The 25,074-nt window shown below is 40.5% G+C and overlaps 1 protein-coding gene across 2 annotated transcripts in view; it reads left to right on the top strand.

Annotated features, from left to right (window-relative positions):
* Positions 1-161: 161 nt before the first annotated feature.
* Positions 162-25,074, top strand: part of MRPS28 (mitochondrial ribosomal protein S28) — a 157,329-nt gene continuing 132,416 nt past the window's right edge. Inside the window, exons 1-4 of one of the 2 annotated variants that reach the window (XM_019651957.1) lie at positions 169-2,416; positions 5,686-5,867; positions 19,881-19,960; positions 21,327-22,231. In XM_019651957.1, the coding sequence (XP_019507502.1) occupies positions 2,363-2,416; positions 5,686-5,867; positions 19,881-19,960; positions 21,327-21,349 (339 nt within the window). In that variant the 5' untranslated portion in view covers positions 169-2,362 and the 3' untranslated portion in view covers positions 21,350-22,231. Of the gene's footprint in view, positions 2,417-5,685; positions 5,868-19,880; positions 19,961-21,326; positions 22,232-25,074 lie in introns of those variants that run through there. The other variant, XM_019651956.1, reaches the window with a different exon arrangement.

Here is a 25,074-nt window from a genome sequence, read left to right as displayed (position 1 = left end):
GCGAAGCGATCATTCAGGGGCACCGCTCAAAGCTTTGCCCACTGGGAGGCTAGTCCGTCTGGGCCAGTCCAGCTCTGCCCTGCGAGTCACCTGGAGAGGCCTGCCAGCATCAGTGCCTGGCACACGTCTGCGGGTCGGGAAGGCCAAGTGGTAGAATAGTTTGCGCACCAGCCCGGACCTGGTGCTCAGCCTTATCTTGTTCTGGCCCCACTCAGAACTGGCAGCTGTTTGGGTGACTTGGTTAAAAAGTTGGAGCAGCATGTCCAAACAGGGTATTTTGCCTCCAAAATTCAAAGAGACGCACTGGGCGTTGAGGTTCTTTCTCGGTGGGAAAAAAGGGTATCTTGAGGGAGCTCAGACCTCTGGTCCCCAGGAACTTCCCCAGGGCCCAGCATCTTTGTGGGAGTTACTTCCCACCCCCTGGCGTACATGCATCTTACCATGAGTCTACAGTAGTCGCACTTTCTGCTTCCAAGTCCAGTCAGCATGTGTAACGGCCCAGAGTTCATGTAACCTTGAGCTATATATGGAGTCGACTAGCAGGTCTAGAGAAAGAAAGCATTCATAGCTCAGGTACTGCATACGTATCAGGTGCTGGGGGACATTTGACTTGCTCTGGCCATGAAATCACATCTGGAGCAACAGCTGCAACTGGAGTTACCACTTGATTAACTTCACGATCATCAATTGTCATTGTCTAAGAACATCTGTTTTCCGCAGGGCCACAGAGGCAAGTTGAATAGGGATGTGGTGGGCGTCACCCCCTGCATCATCCGCGTCCTGGGAAGTGGCACTTATTGCTGCAGCACCCCCAGGAATGCAGTGTTGCCTTTGGCGTCCTTGTTTGGTAGTAGGGCAGGTCCTAGCGCCTTCTGTTCAGCCTTGCCTACCGTGAGCCCTCCCTCCACAGATCGGGGAAAATGTGTGAGAGAAGACGCCCTGCTAGAAATCTTCCTTTCAGTGTCTTCCTCCACGCGTGGCTCCGTGTTTCTCTCTCCCTCTTCACACCTGCAACCATCTCTGACCTCAGCATTACGGTGATGACGTGACCAGCACGTTGACAGCGGTTTTTCAGGATTGCATTCTAAGACCGTCACCATCAGTTTCCTTCACTGGCAGATCTAATAATTTCTGTATCATTTTCACCTGGAACGGTCTTACCTTCAAGTCCTCAAGCTCCTGAGCCCTTCCTGGATCGCAGTGTGCCCTGGTCGTGTCCCCCAGACCCCTCCCGTACCTTTATTTGCCAGCCTGTGCCCTGGTTTTCTGGGCCCTCCTCCCGTCACACGCAGTCTGGAACCCTTGCATCCACCCCGACGTGCTGGAATCCTTCTCGCTTTGTCTTTTGCCTGGCCTGCCCGCCTGCGTCTCTAGTGTACTCACTGCTCTGATAACTGGCCTGTGTGTGCTGCCGGCTCCGGTTAGTCCAGGGCGTTGCAACCTTGCCACAAGTGACATTTTGGACCCGAGAGTTCTTTGTTGTGGGGGCAGTTCTGTGCATTGTAGGATGTCTAACAGCATCCCTGGCCTCTATGCTTTAGATTCCGGCAGCACCCCCAGTCATGACAATCAAACTCGTATCCAGACATTCAGATGTTTCAGATGTCAGGGGTGGTGGCGGGAGGCAAAACCATCCTGGTTGAAAGCTACTAGGTTTGTCAGTAAAACTTGGTGTGACTGGGCCTATAAGAACTTGGTTAATTTTTTTTCAAAGCCACTTCTTTTTTTAGGCACTGTTTGAGGGCTATGTATTTAGTCCTCACAGCAACCCTGTGAGTGTGTATAACTATTCACCCATTTTATAGATGAGTGAACAGCGAGCGGCACAGAGAGCTGGTGCGTGCTGCCCCAGGCTGGAGCTGGTAAGTGGCAGAGCCCGATGGGAACAACATGTCACAGGGCCGAGCCTGCCCACGGAGCCCTCCTGCCTGGTTGCTCACACGTTGCCCAACAGCCGTCATTTTGATTGTTGTTTTTACTGCTTAGATAAGTTACCTATCGCTCCATGACCAATCATCCCAAACTTAATTCTTCTCTAGATAATTTATTCAATTATTTTTTTAGAGAAGTGAAAAAAATACTGTATGTATTTTGCCCGGGTAATTAATGCCTTATTACTAGGTATTTGTACTTGGCCTTTCTGCCAGGTATTTTGTGCCTGATGGAAATTTGACAGCCCTGCCTATAATCTTTTCATTCTTCCTGCTGTTTTCTACCTGTCTTCTCATTCCAGCTTCTGTGATTCCTGGCAGGACTGAGTCCCACACCTTCACGGGATTCCTCACAAAAGAGGGACCTATTTTCACAGCTTCATCCTTTCGCGTGTAGTTTTAGCTGCGGTCTCCTTCCATCTGCTTCGTTAATGACCACCCCTCCACGTGCTTTCTGCCCCCCGGGAACCTTGCTGAAATCTCTAGTAGGCGTTTGTCTCCATTCTGTTCTCTTCAGTACTGAGGGCTTGTAATTTTTTCATTTATTCTTTTGCCATCATTTAATGGGATTTTAGGAGGGAGAGAGGGCAATGTAAGTACTCACTCTGCCACCTTGAACCATGAGTCCATTTATTTTCATAAAAAACATTGTTATGAGCATGACATTTATTGGTTAGTGTTGAGGAAACAAAAATTGTTGCAGCACAGTTAATGGAAGGGGAGTCATTTTTAAATTGTCAGAAAAGATGCATATTGAAATTTTTTTCTTGCTAATTAATATGAAGTAAAATACATGCTCCACTTCATTATTTTTATTGTTATTGTTTGTATTAAGAGAGGAGGCTGGGTAGGATTTGTCTTCCATTTTTAATATTATTTTATAAAATCTTTTTTATATTTTAGAATATTTAAGAATTCTTAGTACTAAAATTGATAGGTATCCAATCCTTATATTTACAAATGGAAAGACAGATCCAGAGAGAGGGTAAATGACTTATTCAGGATTTTTTAGCTATTTATGGCTGAGTCGGCCACAGAGCCTAGGTTTCCTAAGTATTCCTGTTTTTTTGCTGTATGTTTCCTTCCTTTGAATTTTTAAAATATTTCTATTTTTCATCTTGTGAGGCAACTTGTATTCAAGAGTCGCTGCTCAGAATATCGTGTCGCCTTGAATATTAGGTACAGTACTTGCTGCTCACCTGAACAGTGAGGTAGTTGGACTAGCTGATATCTCGTGTTTCTTTCAGCAATAATAACCTCTGGTTCCAAGCTATATAGTAAATGCCCTCATATGCATGCGAGTGATAATGTATCTATGCTTGATGCTTGATATAGATTACATTTTAAAAGTAATACGTGTTCTTTGCATTCCAGATTTTCTATACCATAAAGAATAATAGTTCTATATAGAAATGATTACAGTTAGCATTGGATACTTTTGAGGAATTTGTATCTGTATAATATCACTGTAAACATATGTGTAAATTTATGTAAGTATGTATATAAATGTGTGCACTGCTATTTTTAACTGCCTACCAGAGGGCCAGTGTTCCCTGAAATGTATGGGTGTCACAACCCAGCAAGTACACAGCTAACTCACTCTGTTACGTCTGCGGCACTGCTCCCCTGTTCCCTTCCTCTGCAGCCAGGTGGAGATCACGACCCTGCTGTGTTCCATCTGTGTTCCTGTGGCCACTGCTTCAGTGGAGGCCCTTTATCCCCATGTACGGTCACACTAATGGTAGCCCACACAGCTCTTCAGTTATATATTATGTTATTTTAGGGACAGACTCTAGTGATGGCTGCATTATCTTCAATAAAGGTGTAACTATTGTATTTACTCCTGGAACTTCCTGTTATCTAAAGCTGCTCTAGTTAGAACTTGGTCCCAATTGAAAGTCTTCCAAAGAAAAGAAGGGGTAAGAGGAGTAGAGAGGAGCCGTCAGCCACCCGAGTGGGATAACGGAAAGCAGGTCACGGGGAAATTGGGAAGGAGACTCCCTGGTTGCCAGCAGTGTGAGCCCCTCCAGCTGCTAGCCTGCCTGCCCTTCCCCTGAGCAGCGCCCCTGTCAGCCGCCCTGGTGGCAGCTGCTGAGGCTGACGAAATGGCTCCCAGCAGAGGACCCCAGTAGCTGTGTCATCACTGATGACTGGCTTGGCGTTACCTGTAGAGGATAGCTCGTAGCTATGTCTGCGTCAAGCTGTAGGATGTGTTTTATCCTTAGCTATCTGCGAGAAAGAGCTATTTTTTCAAGATACTTGTTTAAGGACCTTTAGGATTAGTGTGGAGTTGCACTAATCGTATGATGGCTCCAAGTATAGTATTCCTGGCTACCTTGAAACTCGATTTGGCACCTAGGTCTACCGCTTGTCTTTGGTTTAGAGCGACCCGTATGTGCTAAGGATTTCTTCCGGCGTGTTTCAACCCGCTGGAACAAACTCATCACCACCTCCTCCAGCACCTAAGTGACTTGGCCTCCACCAAATGCATTTTGACTTTCTTGAGGCAAGGATCATAAACTTCTGGCCCATGAGCCAACATGTGTTTTGCCAGATTTATAAAATGAAAAACTTATTTTCAACATATAAATATTGGAAATTTTGCATCGATATATGGATTTTTGGCTTTTCTTGGAAAATCAAAAGTTATGGCAACACTGGGCTTGAATTGCAGCAGCAGCTGGCCCCACCAATAGTGGCTGTACCTTAGGCTGGCACGTCCTCTTCCGCCTGCCGAGCCCACAGCCAGCCTGGCACTCGTGTTCATAGTTCTTGGAGCACTACGTGCGTTAACATTAAGTCAGAAGTATGGTTTTGTAGTTTTTAAGTAAGTACACTATCAAACGCTTAATAATTCTCGCTTGAATAACAAATGTAAAACTCATTCCAAATACAGGACGTATGTAGTTGGATCAAATTAATATTCTTCTGTAATTAGCTCTCACAAATAGGAACGTAGGACTTCCTTTAGTTTGAGCCAAAGTGCTCACATCACACCACATATGAATTAAAGATGAGTTGAAGGCACAAGTCTGTATGCATGGATATCTGAAAAATAATGTGTTTGTAAAAAATGCTGTATGTTAAAAAAAAAAAAGTAATCAGCCTGCATTATTCATTCAGCCATACCTCAAGGAAAATGAATATTAAAAAGACTCCTAGAAAGTGAGCAGTACAAAACAATTAAAGAAGCTTTGTTTTTCTTTGAAATTTTACTTTAGGAAAAAGAAGACAATTATAACAAAGTCAGGGCATTTGAAAATATTGCATAATGAGAACTCGTGTTCAGCCTTCTAATTGAAGGGACCCTTAATCATTTTTAGTTTAATGTGTTGTTGAAATTTGTCTTACAAGAGTAATCTCACTGAACGGGAATTCGCAGGCGTTGTTTTTGCAGATGGGCAGTGCTAGGAGTCAAGTCCACCACGGCTTCTCGGATGCCTCTCAGGTACTCAGGCTCCCAGCCTCCCCGCTGCGGGGACCTTCCAGGTCCCACTCGGGGGCCACCACACCCGTGCCGCCCCCACCATGCGCGGAAGCCTTTTTCCTCTGGCTCCTCTTCGTGAAGGAAAGGGAGGAAGAGGAAGCTGAAGAGTCTGCCTAACGTCTTAAAGCAAAATTCCGTGTAAATGTATCATATTATTGCTATAAAATGTAAACACACAGCAGATGACTTTTACAGTTTTTCCCTGTAAGATCTTATTATGCTTTTATTCTGAACTATATGCATCTGAGTATTTCTTTTCGTGTTTAGGGCTCTCTGAAGAGCGAAGAATCCTTTGCGTCTATGCTGAGACGTTCTCCTCTCACACAGATGGGACCAGCCAAGGATAAACTAGTTATTGGACGAATCTTCCACGTTGTGGAGAACGACCTTTATATAGACTTTGGCGGCAAGTTTCACTGTGTATGTAAGAGACCAGAAGTGGATGGAGAGTAAGTAGAATCATTTCCAGGTCCTTTAAGCGTGTTCGTTAAAGTTGGGGTCCCTCAAAAGTATTATTGGACTTTAAGTGTTGATTTTTTTGAAACAATGGAAATTCTGCTTATTTTGCTTCTTAATGCTAGTTAGTCAAGTTAGGCCAGATTCACGTCTTTGCAAAGCAGCGAGAAGAGTTTTGGGGAAGATAGAAATGTTCATCCTTTCCCCGCCCCCCCCTCCCCCAAAATGATAAACAAGTGTCAAGGCTTGAGCCCTCTTCCTCTCTGGTTCTGCAGGCTGGCAGCCTTATTTCTAACAGCGTGCTAAAGGGAGTAGTTAGTTCATCGCCACCAAGATTTAACCTGAATAGTGTGGTTACTTCTTTTCCTACACATATCCCGATGGCTATGAAGATAAGAACTACAGCTCTTACCTACATATATTATTTTGGGGGAGAAACTTTCTAACTTAGCAATTCCTTGTTGTGTGTGTGGAGTGGTGGTGACTCTTTTTACTGCGAAAAAATAAAAAGTTTGAAAAACTTTTGAAAGAAAAATTAATTCTAGAAAGACATTGAATTAATAGTAACACTCCAAATACAACCATATATTTAAGCATGATCAATCTATTGTGACCTAGTTAGCGCGAAGTACAAAATAGAAATATTATAAGTGAATCTGGAGAATTGGGAGGTTTGGAAGAGACCTAATGCTTACAGTACCAACCTCAAAAGTTAACTTTTATATATATTTTTCTTTCATATAAGCTATGACTTGAAATCAGAAATCAGATTGAAACACATCAGAATGACTGTGGCACTAATTTCTTTGGCAGTTATCTTTGCATTAACTGACTTGCTAAATTAATCAACATTCTGTTCTCTAAAATCCACTGACTGATACCAACACTACATGGAAAATTAGAAATTAGTAGTTCTGTACTAGACCTGGGCACTTTTGCTTCTTCCAGTTAAGGTGTCTGTTTAGCAAAAACCGGTTGTGTTTGTTCCAAAGCCTATTTATATTCTTGTTAAGTAATTTATTTGATTATGGCATAAATTAATAAAATGTGAGTACAGAAAGGGTTTTTGTTCTTATAAAAGGTAATTTTTGGAAAGACTCCATAAAGGAGAGATGATCTTTTTTAAAACAATTGCTGTTGAATTAGTCTGATCAAGTAAACCATAAGCCTGGGGAGAAAGCATAAAACCCTGGAAGGAATTGCTTTTCAAACGTCCTTCTGTTCCTGTTTTGTCTTCAAGTGACTGAGCCTGGCTGTCCCAGACACTGCAGTAGGGGTGGTGTTTGCGTAAGGGAAGCAGTGCCAAGCTCAGCGAGAAGGCCTGGCCGTGTGTCAGAGTATTTGCATTAATTGCTAAGTTAATGTTTTTACAGTGTACGTGTATACTTTTCTTATGAGTCCTCACTTTGACCTGCTTTTCCATGAACCAACCTGTGAGTCATAAGGCTTAAAAACATAAGCACTTTGTCCATTGTGTGAATCTGCGCGCCCTTTTCTTTAGACATTTTTTCTTTTCTTGTTAATACAGCACACAATTTCCCAAAACTTGTCCTAGTGTGGATCAAGACCCCTTTCCAGATCCCCATCTGATAACCCTAACAGCTAGTGTTTGAAAACCTACATTGGCACTGTATGTATGTTGTCCAGTTTATTCCTCATAAGAGGCTTAGAAAGGAGAGGATATTATCCCCATTTTCCAAATGGAGACAGTGAGTTTCCAAGTATAAATTAAGTGCCACGGTCATACAACTGATCATTACCAAGGCAGGCACGCAGACCTAGGGCTATGTGTATCCAACACCTGTAAATGTTCTTTTCACTCTGCTGTGCTGTTCTCCGAATCTTACCATGCGTAGTTACGAATGTGTCATAGAAACCTCCTAAAGCAGCCTCACACGTGAACCAGTTTCATAGCAGGGACCCTGAAGGCAGTGTGATGGTAAAGCTCTACAGAGGTCTGTTAAAGAACGGTGGGTCACCTGTTATAAAGTCCTTGGCGATGGTGTCCATGGTACACCAAGGACCATGGTACACCGTGGTCCTTGGTGTGGTGTCCATATTATGACTGGACAGTGTTACCACCAATAAGCTAATGACCAGCGGCACAGGGTTTGTTTTGGAATGGATGTGTAGCTCTTAATTACGTGATACCTGTGGTCACAGGAACTGGTTAATATCGAACAATGATTAGCATGGAGTCAGCAGCCATGCTGTTATTTGGGAATGATATATTTCAAAAAAAGTTTATTCTGCAAATAGTGGAAAGTTGATTCCTTACATGTAATACTTAATTTTTAATTCTTTGACTTTTTAAAATAAGATATGTCATCTACTTTCTTTGAATCGTGTTAGACCTAAAATATTGGATTATTGGAAAAGTCATGACACATTTTTGCAACGAAAAACAGAAAAAAATACGTCATGACTTTTCCGACAACCCAGTAGTTTAACCTGGGTTTTTTTTGTTTTTTGTTTTTGTCTTTGTTTTTGATGACCAAGATCATAATTGTAAACATTAATTTCTGTATTGTATCAGTTCAGATGTATAGAATTACTGCTTAACGACATAACCCCCCAGTTATAGCTTTTGTGTTTCATCTTTTTTTTTCTGCTGTTGTGCCTGTGTCTGCATTTTCAGCTTTTTTAGATCTCATAATTTCTTCTAGTATTCTGATGTCTGGGAAATTGGTCACCACATTTGTTGTACTTAAAAAGGAGCACTACTTGTGTTTGAGTAAGGACCTCACAGCCTCTTCTGCAAGGAAGTGTGTGTACTTTAGTGCATGGACTTCAACAGGTGTTTCGGCAGCTCCTAAATCTGCTGACTTCTCATTGGTTCTGTGGAGGCTCGATGTCACCAGATGACTAACTGCCTGATAAGTGAAGTGTAGCTGTGTTGGGGTCGTGCTCGTGTTGGCTGTCTGCTCACTGATGCCCTCGACAGGGCTGGTCACATATCAGAACCGTGTCTGCTGAACCAGTCGAGGTGCTGAGTGTCCTGGACGTGAGCAGTTACCATGGTTGAGACCTTAACACCTCCAGTCAGAACAGCAGGGGAAAGAAAACCTGATTAGTGAAACTCAAGTGCTATTTGAGATGGTGCCAATTCTTACAGTGAATTTGTAAATAAGTCAGTAAATTCCTTAGGATCATTGGTAAGCCCAAAATATTGCTTTATGGCATTGATTAGTTTGGTTGGCTTGGAATGTACCTAAGATACATTTTATCAGTCTCAAGAATTAAGCTGCTGGTTTTATTTATTTTTAGATAAACTATGGCGCGGTGTCTCACTGCGTCAACAAATATTTCAGGAGGCGCTGTTATGTGCCTTGTGTGTTTAACACTGGCGATGCTCAAATGAAAGACACCCCTGCCCTCAGGGAGCTGATGGCCCAGTCCAGGGGTAGAGAAGGAAATGAGCGGCCCTCCGTGCGAGTTCTGCTTCCCGTGTTCTGTCGGACCGGAGCAGAGGGGGCGTGAATCTGTCAGCTTGTCAGAAGGCTTCGCAGAGGAGCTGACAGTGGAACTGACTTGTCAGGGATGGGCAGCAGATACAAAGTGCAGAAAATAGGAGGGAGCCACACTTGGGAAGTTTTAAGTGAGGGGGAGCCTGGCTGTCCTGGGAACTCGAGTGGCTTCGTTGGCTGAAGTTTCGGAGGAAGGATGACAGAGTGGCGAGGTGGGCACGAGCCAGGTCTCCAGGGGATTTGCATGCCATTCTGAAAAATTGGGGCTTTGTGCCAAAAGTGGTAAAGAGCCGTGAAAATATTGTAACAGGTAACATGGGCCAGATTCGTGTTTCAGTGAGATCTTTCTAGCAGTGATGTGGAGCATATACTGGAGTTAGGGAGGCCAGAAAGGAAGCTTCTGGAAAGAAATGATGAGACGTGAAATAAGCCTGAGCATCAGGAAAGGAGACTTTCGTTAGCAATTTAGGAGGCAGAAGAAACAGGCCTGGGTGACCGAGTAATTGTGGGTTGTGAGGTCGAGGGAAAAGTTTTGAATGATGTTTGATTTCAGACATGAATGACTGTGCGGACACGAAGTTGGGTTGTACTGGGAAGGTGGAGAAGGGAAATGTGTTGACAGTTTTGCCTGCTTCAAAAATTAATATTAAAATGCCCAGATTTAGATCAGTTTGATTCTCTCATTCCTACTCGTGGTCATAATACTTAAAAAGGAACATCCCTCTTTTTACGGAAATATAAAATCCATGTGGTTAAACAAACCATGCTTACCTTTTTGGTTAAAGAGCCAAATTCTCTAAGTCTTTTCGTTTCATTAAGTTATATTTTAATTTTTCAGGAATGGTATACAGTTCTGTAATATCCTGAAGTCCAGTTTTATAAGTAAAGTCCATTTATTTATTAATGTGTTAATGAAGGTTACGTATATCTTTTAAAGCATTATTTCTACACTGGCATCTTTTTCACAACACTCATGATTGACAGCTCTGAAAATCGAAGAGTTTCAAAACAAGCATGATTGGCAGTTCTAATGTAACTAGTACATGCTCTGAATATTATTTGTACTGTTGTTTGGCTCTAAGGTGGAATAAACAAGCTAATTTCCCAGTCTTTATTTCTATTTCAGGTTGTGTGATATATCAGGTCAAATAACGAGTGAGATGGATATTGAGTGTTTCAAAAACTAAAGTTTTCAAGATGTATTGGTGGGGGGAAAGAGAAAAATAAGAATTTGAATTAAATGGTTCTTTTTATTCCAGTAAACGTGGTACACAATTAAAAAGTGCATGTTTCTCAATAGATTGGTGCTTGAAAATCATTCTGTTAGATTTTCATGAACAGATCTCATTACTTTTTAGGATACAACAGCATCTGTTCGATTTAACCTTTTAGTAAGAAACCTTGAGAATATGTATAAATTATAAAATATGATCTCAGAAAAGTTCTGAGTCCATGAAACACATGTAATTCAGACTTTGCTTAACATTAGACTAAAAAGCCAGACGAAAAAGCCTGAGCTCACAGATAGAGGGAACAGACTGGCGGATGCCAGAGGCAGGGGTGGGGGTGGGGAGGTCAAAAGGCACACATGTCCAGTGATAAATAAGTCATGGGGATGTCATGCACAGCATGGGGACTATGGTTAATACTGTATTGCATATTTAAAAATCACTAAGGTCTTAAAAGTTCTCATCGTGAGAAAAAAATTTTCTTGTATATCTAACTACGTGTGGCAACAGATGTTAACGAGACGTACTGTGGTGATCATGTTGCAAATTGTACAAAAACCAAATCATGCTTTGTACATCTGAAACTAATAATACAATGTTATCGGTCAATTATACCTTAATAAACGTTATTTTTAATGAGTAGTACTAGAGGTCTCCCCCCAGGATATATGGTAGGGCAGTGTTTTATTGGATTGATTTGCTCTATTGGATTCAGTTTTGACTGATTTGCTTCGTGTTGCATATTTGCATGAACAGTTGCTCTATTAGCCCAGACATTATGTAAATTTGTATGTCTAATAAGTGTGCTGTATATGCCTTCCCAGGACTGTAAAGGTTAAAAGTGAGTCTGGAAACGACTATGGTGGCTGCTTGTTAAGGAATGCAAGCAATTAAGTGTTCCCACAAAAGCTTTGAAGTTAATATCTTAATAGGACAAAGAGGAGAAAAAGTCAAGGCTGCATTCCTGCAATTGGTTCAGGCTGGAGTTCTATTGACTTTAGATTTTAAAAAAAAATTCAAAGCTACCTTAATAGAAAGCGTGAGTTCTGTTTTAGTTTGTACAATTTGGTATTCATTCCGATTGCCACTTGATAACATCTAGAGACTTGCAGGGACCATGAATGTCAGCATGTATTTTGTAGTTTGTGATTAAGAAGAACAATAGCAGCTACCATTTGGTGAGCACTCTGTGTGCTGGGCACTTGGCTAAGAGATTTGCATCCATTGTTTTCTTTAATCTGTTTAGTAGGCTAAGGTACAGACTGTTAGAGTCTTTATTTTAAAAACCCTCTAAGGAAAGAATGGCTTGCAGAGATTTTAAGAAACTTTCCCGAGGACATCAGCTAGCAAGTGAGCAGCCCCAAGACAGTGCAGCTCTAAGTCCATGTTGTTCACCGTGCTTTATGCCCATCAAGTACACTTCCGGTGTGTGTGTGTGTGTGTGTGTGTGTGTGTGTGTAATTGGTTCACTTTCTCAGCAAATATTTATTGAGTGTCCTAATGACAGTGTGCTGAATGGTCTGGAAGGGCTGCATTCCACCTTTAGGAGGAAAGACACGCAGAGCGCGGGCACACGGAGGATCTATGAATGAATGAATGCCTAAAGGAATGATGTGGTCAGGCGTAGAGGTGTTCAGAGGACAGGTCAGAGAAATGAAAGTGGAAATGGTTTTATAAACCAACAAAGGAGGGGCTTCCTCCAAGAGATGGAACTTGAGCTAGATTCTGAAGGAGAGGGAAGGGGTGTTGGGAGATGGACAGTGATGGGGAAAATGGCAGGACGGCGTGAGCACAGATTGGAGAGTGAACTCGGCAGGTTTCTGTTAGTTATCTACATGTGTAACATACTACTCTAAAACTGAGGGGCTTAAAACAGTAAACATCATCTCTCACAGATGCCGTGGGCCGCGAGTCTGGGAGTGTCTTAGCTGGACAGTTCTGGCTCAGGGTTTCTCAGGAGGCTCAGTCAAGATGTCAGCCAGGGCTGCAGGCGGCTGAAGGCTGGACTGGGCTGGAGGGTGTGTTCCCAGGGCGGCTCCCTATAGGCTGGCAGTTAGTGCTGGCTGCGGGCAGGAGGCCTCGGCCCCTGTCACGTGGGCCTCTGCACTGGGCTGCTGGAGTGTCCTCACGACACAGCAGTTAGCTCCCCCAGACTGAATCAGCTAAGAGAGAGTTGTGATGCCTTTTGTGACCTAGTCACACATTGCCATTTCTGCCACATTCTGTTTATTAGAAGGAAGTCACTGTGCCCAAGGGGAGGGGAATTGGTCTTCACCTTTTGGAGGGAGGTGTGTACAAAACGTGTGTACATATTGTAAAACCACTACAGTGGCCAAAGAGCCCATGGCCTTGGCTGACGTTTTAGGGGGTCATGAAATATTTGCTTTGTGATACAGGCAAGAATCCTTACAGAAAACTCTGAATTTCAGCCTGAAAAGTGATGACGGTGGAGAGACGGAGGAGCAGTGTTTGGGGATGGGTATTTGGGGACGATGACACTAGCAGTGATGTGTGGGGTGACTGAGCACCACAAGGCCGGTTCCGAGACTGTCGTAGGCGGGGGCTGATCAGGGGCTGAGCTGGAGTGAGAAGAGATGGCAAAGGAAAGCGAGGGGGGGCCATGCAGAGACAGCGCTGCTGGGATTTGGTGACTGATGCGGGGGCTTCCAGTTGGGTGACAAGGGAACAGAGAGGCCACGGCAGGAGGGAGGCTGGGTGGAGTTCTGTCCATCGGGCGGGGCAGCTCGGCTTCAGACACGTGTGGTTATTCTGTGGGTATCTGGCCCTGTGGGGTTGGATGCGTGAGAAATCAGGCTGCTTAATAACATGAGACCTGGAATTAGCAGCTTTGCTGAGCTCTCAGTTTCTGTATCTTAGCAAAAACCCAAACTAAACCAAAATGCCAAAACCAAAGGCAACAACCTCAGTGCGGATTTGTGTCTGGGACGCATCGAGTAAGGGATCTGAGGCGATCTTGCAGCGTTCAGGTGTCCCGAGCAGCTTTATTTCTCCATGTGCAGTGGAGATGCAGAGAGAGCAGCGGGCCCGTTTGGAGAAGCTGTGTGACCTTGCCAGCTGTGTTCGGTGCGTGGTCTTACTATCTCACTTCAACCAGAGTTCTCAAAGCTTGTTCATTTCTACTGGATTTCTTATTCCTTGACTTTTTTTTACATTCAGCCCTCTTGTTCCTCTCTCCCATCTCCTTAGCAGATAATCTTATCTCCTTAATTGAAATCAAGTTCATCTGTTAGTTTAATCCATATGAAATTGCTGGGGTTTTAAAAGTAAAAAATAGTTGAATATCTGAAATTTCATATGAGTCAACCTAATACTCTCTGGATTTCCTATTCTCTACCTTAAGCTTTCTCTGTGTCATTTTTTCTAAAGAATTTGATAAACTTTCAAACATTTTACCTTGTTTCTCCTTCAAGCTACTGGTCTATTCCTCCCTGCCCCCAAATTGCCCTTGTTTCTAAATTTCCATTTCTTCCTCAGTCCAGCCCTGCCCTGGCCTTTGTACCAATGGGCAGCTCCTTTGAAATTCGTCAGTGGCCTTCAGGTAACCTTCCCAGCAGCTTTGCTCAAGCTTTCTAGGGTAGGCAGCACTGTTCTCTGGCTCTTCCCTTCTCTGAAGTTGTCACACACCTTCATTTTCTTGCTCTCCTTCTACTTCCTGTTCTTCTTTGCATGCCTCTGGAAGGGCTTTCCAACGGTTTAGAGGGCGAGGTGGTAGGGAGGCCGTCCAGGAGGCTTGGCCCCTGCAGGGCAGTTGAGCAGGGCAGGTCAGGAAGAGCATGCATGGGTGGAGAGCGAGAGGCTGTTTCCAGGGCGATGACAACAGGAGCCGAAACCCCGGCTCAAAACAGTGTTTTGGAGTGACTGCCTCTGGTTTAAAAACCATAGCATTATGATAATTGAAAAATACTTTATATGCCTATAAATGACACTTATAAATGTCTCTGTTTATAGGTATCCCGTTTTTATTTGGTAAATTAAGAATCATTCAGGCTCAATATAGTCTTATACTTGAAAATATGATACTTTGTTTTTAGCTTGCTTTAATTTTTAAGGAATGAATTTTCCATACATATACTATGGTGAGGTTTCTTTTAAAGTTTTAATTCAGAACCTTAATTTGGACCTAAAATAGAATACTTTGTGTTTCCTTTTAAAATGCAAATTAGCTATTAAGTAGGTATAATTAGATCCTTAATTAGTACTGATTGAGCATATTATAATGTTCATGTGGATTTTATGCTATTGCCTGTGTCATTTTTTAATTTATTAAGCAAATGAGTCTTTCCTTGATGTATTTTCTTTATTCTTTACAGTACATTTTTGAAAATGGGATTATCAACTATTTGCTATGATATATAATGGAGACAGCTATGCCTTTTTCAGTATGGAATATATTATGATTTGAAATCATTTAGCTCCCAAAATAATATTGCTGTGAATATCTGTATTTTGACGCTCAGGATATTTACTTGAGTTTACCATACTTCAAAAGTTCTGTTTTACTCACCACCCATTTTGTTTTGGCCTTTACATTACATACATTTTGTATTTGCTGGAAAGATATATGCCAAACTATTTTTGAATGTTAACAACTAAACATAAACTCTCTAAGTCTCAAAATCTATTCCAGAAGCGAAATATCATTTTGTAATTGCAGTTGCAAATATTTTAGTCTGCCTGTTTCCTGAATGTAATTAATTTACTTAGAAACTTTAATTCTGAATTTAGCTTGTTTTTCAAATACTGCGCCTTCAAGCATGAATTTTTTAAGTTCTTTGTTTCATTTATTTTACTGAAAGAAACATCTGACGTTTGAAGGAACACATTCCAAAAGTATAAAGCTCAGCATGTGCTAGCTTGTGAGATATGTTCTATATGTACTAGTAATGGTGATGGTGGTGGTGGTGGCTGATAATAGCAGCAGCCACTTCCTAATTTTTAGGACTCAGAAAATTCTCCCCCCCCCAAAGGAATCTGAAGTCACTTTAAGAAAAACATATGCTGTATCTTTGGGCAAAAATAATTTTAAAATGTCTGGCATAGTGCCTTGCAGATTATAAGTTCATCATAAATATTTATTGCTTACTTTTGGATAGACAGGAGTCACAAAAGCATTTAGCTAACAGTAGGGTGTTGCAGATACTGGCTGAGATACACTGCTTTGAGTGTTCTATTGGTGCTAAAGGAACAAAATTACCTTCTTTGAAGAGGATTGCGTATTCCTGTTTCAGTACAGAAGTGAGAGCCATCTCAGTTTTAATAAGAAAAATAATGTTGAAATCAATGAAAATTTATTATTTTCCAGAATTGAAAATTAGGAGATATTTGTTCTTTTCTTCATAATTGTCTAATATTATCACAACTGTTACGTGTGTTACAAGCCGTTGAATAGTCTCCAATTCCTGGGCTCCCTGTGAGTAAGTGACGTCCACACAGCCCTGCTCAGCTCCTGTAGACTCATGTCCATGGTGTTTCTATGGGGTCAGTCTGTCTCATATTTGGCCTTCCTCTTGTCCTGCTGCCTGCCATTTTCCTGGCTTCAGCATTATTGCCTTTTCTTGATGTGCCCAAAAGTGGGACAACTTCAGATTTGTCATATTTGCCTCCAGCGATGTTTCAGGCCGAATTTGCTCTAGGACCCACTTGTTCATCTTTCTGACGATCCATGGTATCTGTAGAGAGCCGCCTCCAACACCATGTTTCAAATGATCGATTTTTTTTTTTCTACCAGCCTCCTTCAGCGGTCAGTCTTTGCATCCATGCATAGTAACTGGGACTATGCGGGTGCGGATGCTGTGAGCCTTGCTCTCTGATGACACAGCTTTGCTCTTGGAGATCTTTCCTGGTTGTCCCATTGCTGCCCCTCCGAGTCTCAGCCTTCTCTCGTCTCCACTTGAACTGATGACCGAACCAAGGTCAGCAAAACCTTTAACATTTTCAGTGTCTTCCTTGTCTGTGTGAAAGTTGTGTATTTCTCCTGTAGTCATGACTTTTGTCCTCGACGTTCAAATGCAGCCCTGCTTTGGCACTTTCTTCTTTCCCTTTCATCAGAAGTTGTTCCAAATCATCGCTACTTTCTGCCAGTTAGATGGTGTCATCTGCATATCTTAAGTTACTGATATTTCTTACTCCAGTATTCACTTCTTCCTGAGGTTAGCCCATTTTCGTATGATAATGTTCTGCATACAGACTGAACAAATAGGGAGATAAAAAGCACCCCTTCTGACACCTTTGCCTACACCATTGTGTTCCTCCATATTCTGCCCTGACAGTGGTTTCCTGTCCACAATACAGGCGAGGCATCAGGACCGTCGAATGCTGTGCACGCCCATTTCTTTCGGAGCAACCCGTGGCTTTTCATGATGGACGCAGTCAAGGGCTTTACTGTAGTCTATAAAACAGACTGACCTTCTGAAATTCTTTGGAGCTCTCCAGCATCCAGCAAATGCTTGCAGTTAGATCTCGAGGGTGGCTTCCTTTTCTGAATCCAGCTTGTACGTCCAGCATTTCATGTTAGCTCTTCCTGTGTTTAGTCACTTTTCTAAGCATTGTTGGCCCTGAAATAAGAATCCCTCAATTTGAATCCTGGCTCTGTCACTTATTAATTGTATGATTTTGGGCAAGTTGCTTAACTTTACGAAGCCGCAATTTTCTTATCCTTATAAATGGATGAATGAAATGACAGTACTTACACCAAATGGTTGGTGTGAAAATTAAATGAGGTCATCATTGTCACAGTCATTGTGAACAGCTGACATTATTGATCCTTTTCTACATGTCAAACAGATACTATACATACATACCTTACTATCATTATACCACTTCACAGAGGGAGAAAGTGAGTGAGCCTTAGAGAACTTGTGACTTTCCAAATCACTTAGACTTGTGCCAGTTGCACATAGCAGAAACTTGATGACTTGTGGCTCAAGCAGATATTCATTTTTCTTGCAGAAGAATTCTGGATGTTGGTGACTTCTAGGGTCACTTCAGCAGCTCACCAGCATCAGTGCTGGCTTCTTGTGTCATGGGCTCAGTAAGGCTGCCAGTTGTCAGAGCAACCTCTCTGTTCCAGAGCAGAAGGGACAGGCAGGGACCATCAGCTGCTCTGCCTCTTTTATCTTGAAAACAGAATCTCCTTTAGAAACCTCTTCTAGACTTCAGCCTACCTTTCCTTGTTAGATCTGTATAAGATGGCCCCTCCCTGGCTGCACGGAAGGCTCTCCAAACATTTTGAACAAACCTTATCTGACATCTACGTCGTATACTTTTTCTTCTTGAAATTTTGTGTTTTTCAAAATAAAAATTATTTGCCTTTGTAGGGTGGCTGCATTTTGAAGGTAAAGGTTATGTGTCCCTCCTTCCCTATCATAAAACAAAACGAAAATTAGTGACCGAATGCTTTTTATATTAGAAATGACTACTAAGATATGTTTGTTACAGGGGATTTCTGATAACATTTTTCAACTTTCTATAGTAAAGAAAACATAATACATAATTAAGGTAATGAGTTTTTGCCTCTTTCCGTTCTAGTTATTATGTTTTAACTCATGGTAAGTGAGTTTGTTCTTTGCTCACTTCCTAAGGGGTGGTTATCCACTGATTTCATTTTCTGGAAAATAAAATTATGTCACAATTCTTGGAAACTGCTTATTTATTTATTTATTTATTTATTTATTGTTTTGTTTTTTCAGAGATGGGGCTGGGGTGAAGAGTGGGTGAAATTAGGTCATAATCCAAATTTTCTATTAATTCCTCATATACATCACCCTAGCTTACTGCTTTATTCTGTCTTTTTTATATTTGCGGTATATTGCAGGGAATTGTGTAGAGAAAAAAAAGGTAAGATACATTAGTGTTTTGAGCTAGATAGCATTCACTTTTGTAGGCGAGGAGACGGAGGCCTAGAGAAGTCGGAGAAGCTCTGCAGATTGGTAGCCTGTTGCTCTGGGCTGGGGCCTGACTCCCACAATGCACTGTGAGCATGAAATCCTAGGCGTTCTGTCCACCGAGGACGCAGCTTTCTGTCTCTGTAAAAGTATTTCCATGATGTGTTTATCAAAACGTACCTCTCAGTATCACGTTTTACATGTCAACAACTTCTGTTGCAATATTTTGTAAAATAATTAAGCATTATTAAGTATAAGCCATAATTTATCTTAGGCCACACTTTTTGATTTCTGTTTTACCAAATCACCGTACCAGAGATGTTATCAAGCAGTTTTATCTAAGTTAAGCTAAATTCAGCCACACCGTTGTCAACCATAAACGGCCATTGACTAATAAAGGAATGGACTGTTCCCATGTTGAACTTTGTATGTTGAACTTTCTAGTCTTAATTTCCAAGTAGGTCTTTCTAACGAATGGCATTGCAGTGTGGTCTGTGTACATTTCTGTGTAGCTCTATTTTCAGGTTTGTTTTTTTAAATTGCATAATTACCAAGCCAAATATTTCTAGTTGCCATTTTATAAGAAAAAGGAAAGTAGAAAAAGAAGTATTTATACATCTGTCATTGTAAATATCAACTGCTGTGCTCTTTTACATTGAAATTTTATGGCTTACTGAAAATGCATAAACTTGAGTTTAGGCAAGTATTCTTTCTCATTTTTATATATTCTTTTGTTTATTATAAAAAAATAGTATTGACCAAACCAAACCTGGTTAAGTCTCTTGGTTTTTTCATTTTAGATTAAAACTTTAATTCATTTATTCTGTATGTTGATCACTGCCGTGTCAAAGCTAATGTTCTTCAGTGATCAAGCCAAATTACTAAAATTATATTATGTTGGCATTTCGGTTATTAATTTTTTTGTTTCAACTTGTAAAAGTAATGCATTCTCATTAAAAAAGCTATGGGAAATTCCCTAAGTAGGAAAATTTAAAAACTTCATAGGTCCAATTTTATAACTGTGTGTGATAATGGATGCCAATGAGATTTACTGTGATCATTCACAATATATACACATCTCAAGTCATTATGTTGTACACCTGAAACTAATGTTCTGTGTCAATTATATCACAATTAAAAAAATATTGCTAAAACTCGAAGGTCCACCAGTCATTTTGGCGAATTTCCTTCCAATCTTTTCATCTAGACACAGATTTTTGTTTTGTTTGTATATGGCTTTAATCATTCTCTATATAAGTTTATATCATGAGTTTCTTATTTAATTATATAGATAGCATTTTTTATTATGAAGGATGTTTTATATATCATTGAATATAATACATTTCCTTTAAGCATTCCTGTTTATTAGACATTTAGGTTGTTTCTACTCTTTTAACTCTTATAAGTGACACAGCTGTGAACATCTTCGTGAGACTTCTAAGATTATTTCCTGAGGAAAGATTAACTGGAATAACTAGGCTTAAAGGTAATTGATGTTTTTCAGACTTATGCAAACAGATTGAACATTTCATATGTTTATTTATTAATAGTATTTCCTTTTTGTAGATTGTCAGTTTCTTTGCTTAGTTTATCTTTTGGGATTATAGTATCTTCCTAATCTATTATAGGCGCTCTCGATACAATTAAGATTGTTTGTCTTTTTATTTAAAAATTCCATTTTATTACAAAACTAATTCAAGCTTATTGCAAGATACAAATTCAAGTAAATTAATGGGAAAAATCAAAGATCACTTAGTGAAAACATTTTAATATATGTGTAAAAAAAGTTAACAAAAGATCATATTTTTGAATACCATTTATAACTAGCTTTCCTTCCAAATAGATATGTAAATATGTCATAAACAAAATTATTAGACTGCATAGCATTCCATTACTATAATTTATTTAGCTAGTCCCTTATTGATATATACTGATGGTTTTTCCATCTTTCACAATTTTTGTAAACAACACTTCAGTGACAATTCTGTGTGTAAATCTTGGTGTGATTGTCTGATTATTTCTTTGGAATAAACTGTTTGTAGTGAGAGAACTGGAAAGGATATACATTCTTAAAAATTGATGCATATTTTCTATTTGCCACAAAGTAGCTGTCTCTATCACTAGGTGTTATTTTATTTTTCACGTTTGCCAACCAGTTGCTCATTAAATGCTTTTGGATTTATCACTTCTTAATTTATATCCTTTGTCATAACTGTTAAAACTGTTTGCTCCCAATTTATTGTCAATTACTTTTGCCATGTAAAACTTTTCTGTTATATAATTGATTTATCTATTTTTTTCTTTCATAGTTTCTACTTTGGGTGCTATGCTTAGAAAGACCGTTGCCTCCTAGGAAATATTGGCAGATCTTTCCTTCTCGTATTTTATAATTTTATATTTAGTTAATTTATTTTCAACTATTTGTAATTTATTTTGGAATAAGTCATAACTCCTACCTCCCCCACCCCATAATGATAATTGCTAATATGCATTGAGCTCTTTATTACCTTCTTTTTTCCTAAGACACACATTTCTTTGCATTTCAACCTCTCTTACCTCCTTGAAATCACTGTTGGCCAGGTGACACTTGTGACACAGTTGTTGTCATTGCCTGCCCATATGTGAAGTTATAGTCTCTTTACATTATTATCATTCTTTGAGCAGATATGGTCTCCATAAACTGTAAATCACAACGTATTGGGTAATTCTCAGTTTTTTCTTTTCTGTAGTAAAATAAACTAGGCGGTATTAGAATGCATTGCTTTGGGGGAACTTATTTCAGTTGTGTGTATAGAAGCCGATCTCAGTATGAGGGTGCTGGTTATGACGTGAACTGTTTCTGACTTTGTCAGCCACCATTGGGCAGACATCGTGATGGTGAGGCTGGAGGCAGTTGTGGAAGATCGTAACCACTGCTGACCAGAAGGGACAGAGTGTCTGGTGCTGGAATGCGATGACAGATAAGAATTCTGTGTATCGCCGACCTGTATCTTCTGAGGCTGTCCACCCTCTCTGTGCTCCTGGTCACACTTTCCTGCAGCCATTTGTCTACCTGCTGCTGTTCCCAGTGTTCTGGGCTCTCCTTGGCAGAAGCACCCACGGCAGTCAGTGATGCTCGGCCATCACTTCCTTCAGTCTCCGCTTCACACTTAGTCGTCGATACCAACTCGCCCAAGCCCTCCCACTGGGAAGCACCCACCCCTAGCTGTCCAGAACATGCATCGTTTATAAAGCTGTTGTTCCCAGATTGCTCACCACAAACCCACTGGACATTAACTGTATTATCTAAATTTACTGTATGGTTGTAGATGCTAGCTTGCATTTCTTTTCCAAATCAGCATTCTGCGTTTACATTGCATGTTGAATACCCATCAGTTTTCTACCTTAAAGATAGGTTTTTTTCTTCTTCTTTCTAATGACTGGAAGTATGCACACACCAGCCGAGTAGATAAATTCTAATTTAGTTTTTGAGAAAAATTTAATTTCTCCCTTTCTATTCATGTTTAAGATTTTCCAATATTTTAGAAATGTTTGACATATATCTATAGCCCATGTATAATACTTTCATATTGTTTAAATAATAAAGGGAATATTTACTACATGGTAACCCTTTTAAAAATAACAATTTAAAGTTACCTTTCTGTGTTCTGAATTTCATGGACTAATAGTATGTGGTTTTTAAAATGTATAGTTACCAATACTTGGGTTTCTTTCTTCAGTTACCTATTAGCAGAAAATAAGAAGTTTGTATTCATGACGTGATTAGTGGTTATGATTTTGAAAGCAAGAACCTTCTGATGGGTGGGAATGTAAAACGGTGCAGCCACTGTGGAAATGTTTGGCAGTTCCTTCAATACTTAAACAGAGTTACCATCTGACCCAGCAATTCCACTGGTAGGGAATCTACACCCAAAAGAAAGGAAGATATGTGTCCACTCAAAAATTTGTACACAGATGTTCATAGCAGTATTATTTATAGTAGCCAAAAGGTAGAAACAACCCAAATGCCCACCAACTGATGAACCGATAAAATGTGTGCGTGTGCGTGCGTGTGTGTGTGTGTGTTCGTGTGTGTTCCACACAATGGAATATTATTCAGCCATAAAAATTAGTGAAGTACTGATACATGACACAACATGACTGAACCTTGAAAACATTATGCCAAGAGAAAGAACCCAGTCACAAAGGGCTACGTATTATATGGTTTCACATGTATGAAATCCAGACTAGGCAAACATTTAGAGGTAGGAAGTAGGTTAGTGGTTGCCTGGGGATGGGAGGATGAGAGGGGGGCTTAACGGGGTGATGGCTAATTTTAGAATGATGAGAGTCTTCTGTCGATCGTGATGATGGATGAACCATTAAATGGGCGAGCTGTATGGTACATGAGTTATATATTAATTGTTTTTAAAAAGAATTTTTCTGTGTAAGAATGGCAACATAAGGGAGTGAGGAGACTCAGTTTCTTTCTGTTCTATTTTGTTAGCCTGAGCAAGTCAACATCCTCCTTGGTTCCCAGTCCTGTTGTCTTGTTGATCTTTTTAGAGCCTTCCCAGCTCTAAAACCCATGATTTTAATTTTTGGGGAAATGATCTGATTACAGCTGTCAACAAGCGTGCACTTAGACACACTGATTGCTCTTATTCAATGGTTTCCCAAATTGCTGGCATGCTGAATCAGTGGGACTAATCTGGCTGCCCTCTCCTCCCTTATCATGGCTTCTGAAGGAAAGCTCATTGTTTGTTTATATTAAAGGCAGCATTTTCCCAAAGTTACTATGCAGTGCAGTTCACCTCATTTCTTAGCCCAAACAATGCATGTGGTGCCACGGAGTCTACTGTCAAAGAGCTTTCGTTATTCTTTCAGAAAACACGCTAAGAGTAGCCCTTGTTCCTGCAATGTTAGTCAGAGGGTCTCAGCAAATAACCACAGACTTTATTTATAGCAGTGTATGTTTTGGATTTATAACATTCTCTCTGTTATAGACATAGTGTATTATTTGCTTGGTTACTTTATAATTGTGATAGTTTCATGCCACCCACTGTAGGTTGTTGGTCAGTGGTTATTCTAACCACAAATTAAGGAGTTATTTTTCTGTGGTTCAGTTATACACAAGGATTATATTGCAAAAGTCGCTGGAGCCCAGGTTCTATAAACAGTTTTCTGGAAGAAGTCTTTGTCTAATAGACTGACTAGATGGTTGGTACTCAGAACATTAGAGGATAGAATTTAGGTGATCAAAACGTAAGTTGTCGATCATAAAATTGTTGAACATTGTGCTATAAAATGTCAGATGAGCAATTTGCCAACTGCTCTCCGTGTTGGCATACGGCAGCAGTGTTTTCCATAGGATGGAATTGTAGGGATTTTCCTACCCCCAGAGCAGTGAAGGATTAGACTTTTGGGGGTCACGGGCCCCCTTGAGAATACAGAGAAAGCACCTGTCTGTCTAGGCAGATTTACACATGTATGGACATACACACATTTGCATGTGATTTTAGGGGGTTCATGGAGTCCCCTAACACACCCGTTAACCTTTAGGGACCCAGGAACCTAGGTGTGAGAGCAAGATGGGTTTTAGCTTCTGGAGTCTCCTGGGAATCATTTGGAGAGGGAGCACATGGTCATAAGGATGACCGTGTGTAAGGCGTCCCGAACTTGGAGTATAGAGGCTGTCCCTGTGACCAGCACCATGGGAATGATCACACAAAAGTGCCTGGCTCTTTTGTTCCCTGCTGTACCTGAGTGTGTATTCGGTAGGTGCTCGGTAAACATTTCCTGAATGGATGAGAAATGTGTTCTCTGGAAGAGCTGACTCTTGTTTCCAGACTTCACTGTATCTTGTGTCTACCGTTTCCTATTAACTGATATTTGAGAAGCAAAATAAGGGGAAAATAAGAATGCATCGAGTAATGTCACAGATGTTCACTTTATATCTGAGCCCAAATTTAGTTTGCCTGTATACTTCTCACCTTGTATAACCATAATTTGTTTTCCTTTTGTTGCAGATGACCAAGTTGTTTTTTGTTTTTTTTTTTTTATCACTCTGCCTTTTCCATTTTGGGTATTACTTTAGTAATTAGACAAAGATCAGGATTCATAAAAGTTTTTATACTGTTTCTAGTTATTTTGTAAACCTATGGGATTTCTTGAAATATATTTTTGGCTAAAATTTTGGTCTTATAAGTAATGGAAATTTTGCTCTGTGAGATTTCACTCCAGATTTGTCAGTTCTTTCTCTATACATTAAAAAAATACATAACCCAAAGCTAGGCCCAATATTTTCTTTCTTCTTTGAAAATCAAATATACAGCTAAGATCTCCAAATTGTTTCTGCCTGTCGAATGAATGACTTCAAAAGGCAATGTAAGTCCTTTTCATAGAAATTACTTTTTTTTCCTTAAATAGGTTTAGACCATCATCCTCAGTCACCTTTTGAGAAGTAAATGAAAAGAAGTTACATTATTAAATTACTTTTTTCTTAGTTGTGTACCACAACTAAGAAAGGGGATTCTTAAATTGATTGGAAACTATTACAGTAAAACCTTGGATTATAAGTAACTTGGTTTGCAAGTGTTCTGCAAGACGAGCAAACATTTC

Source organism: Hipposideros armiger, unplaced genomic scaffold, assembly GCF_001890085.2.
Source record: "Hipposideros armiger isolate ML-2016 unplaced genomic scaffold, ASM189008v1 scaffold_170, whole genome shotgun sequence".
NCBI classification, from domain to species: domain Eukaryota; kingdom Metazoa; phylum Chordata; class Mammalia; order Chiroptera; family Hipposideridae; genus Hipposideros; species Hipposideros armiger.
This window is presented reverse-complemented; position numbering and strand designations above follow the sequence as displayed.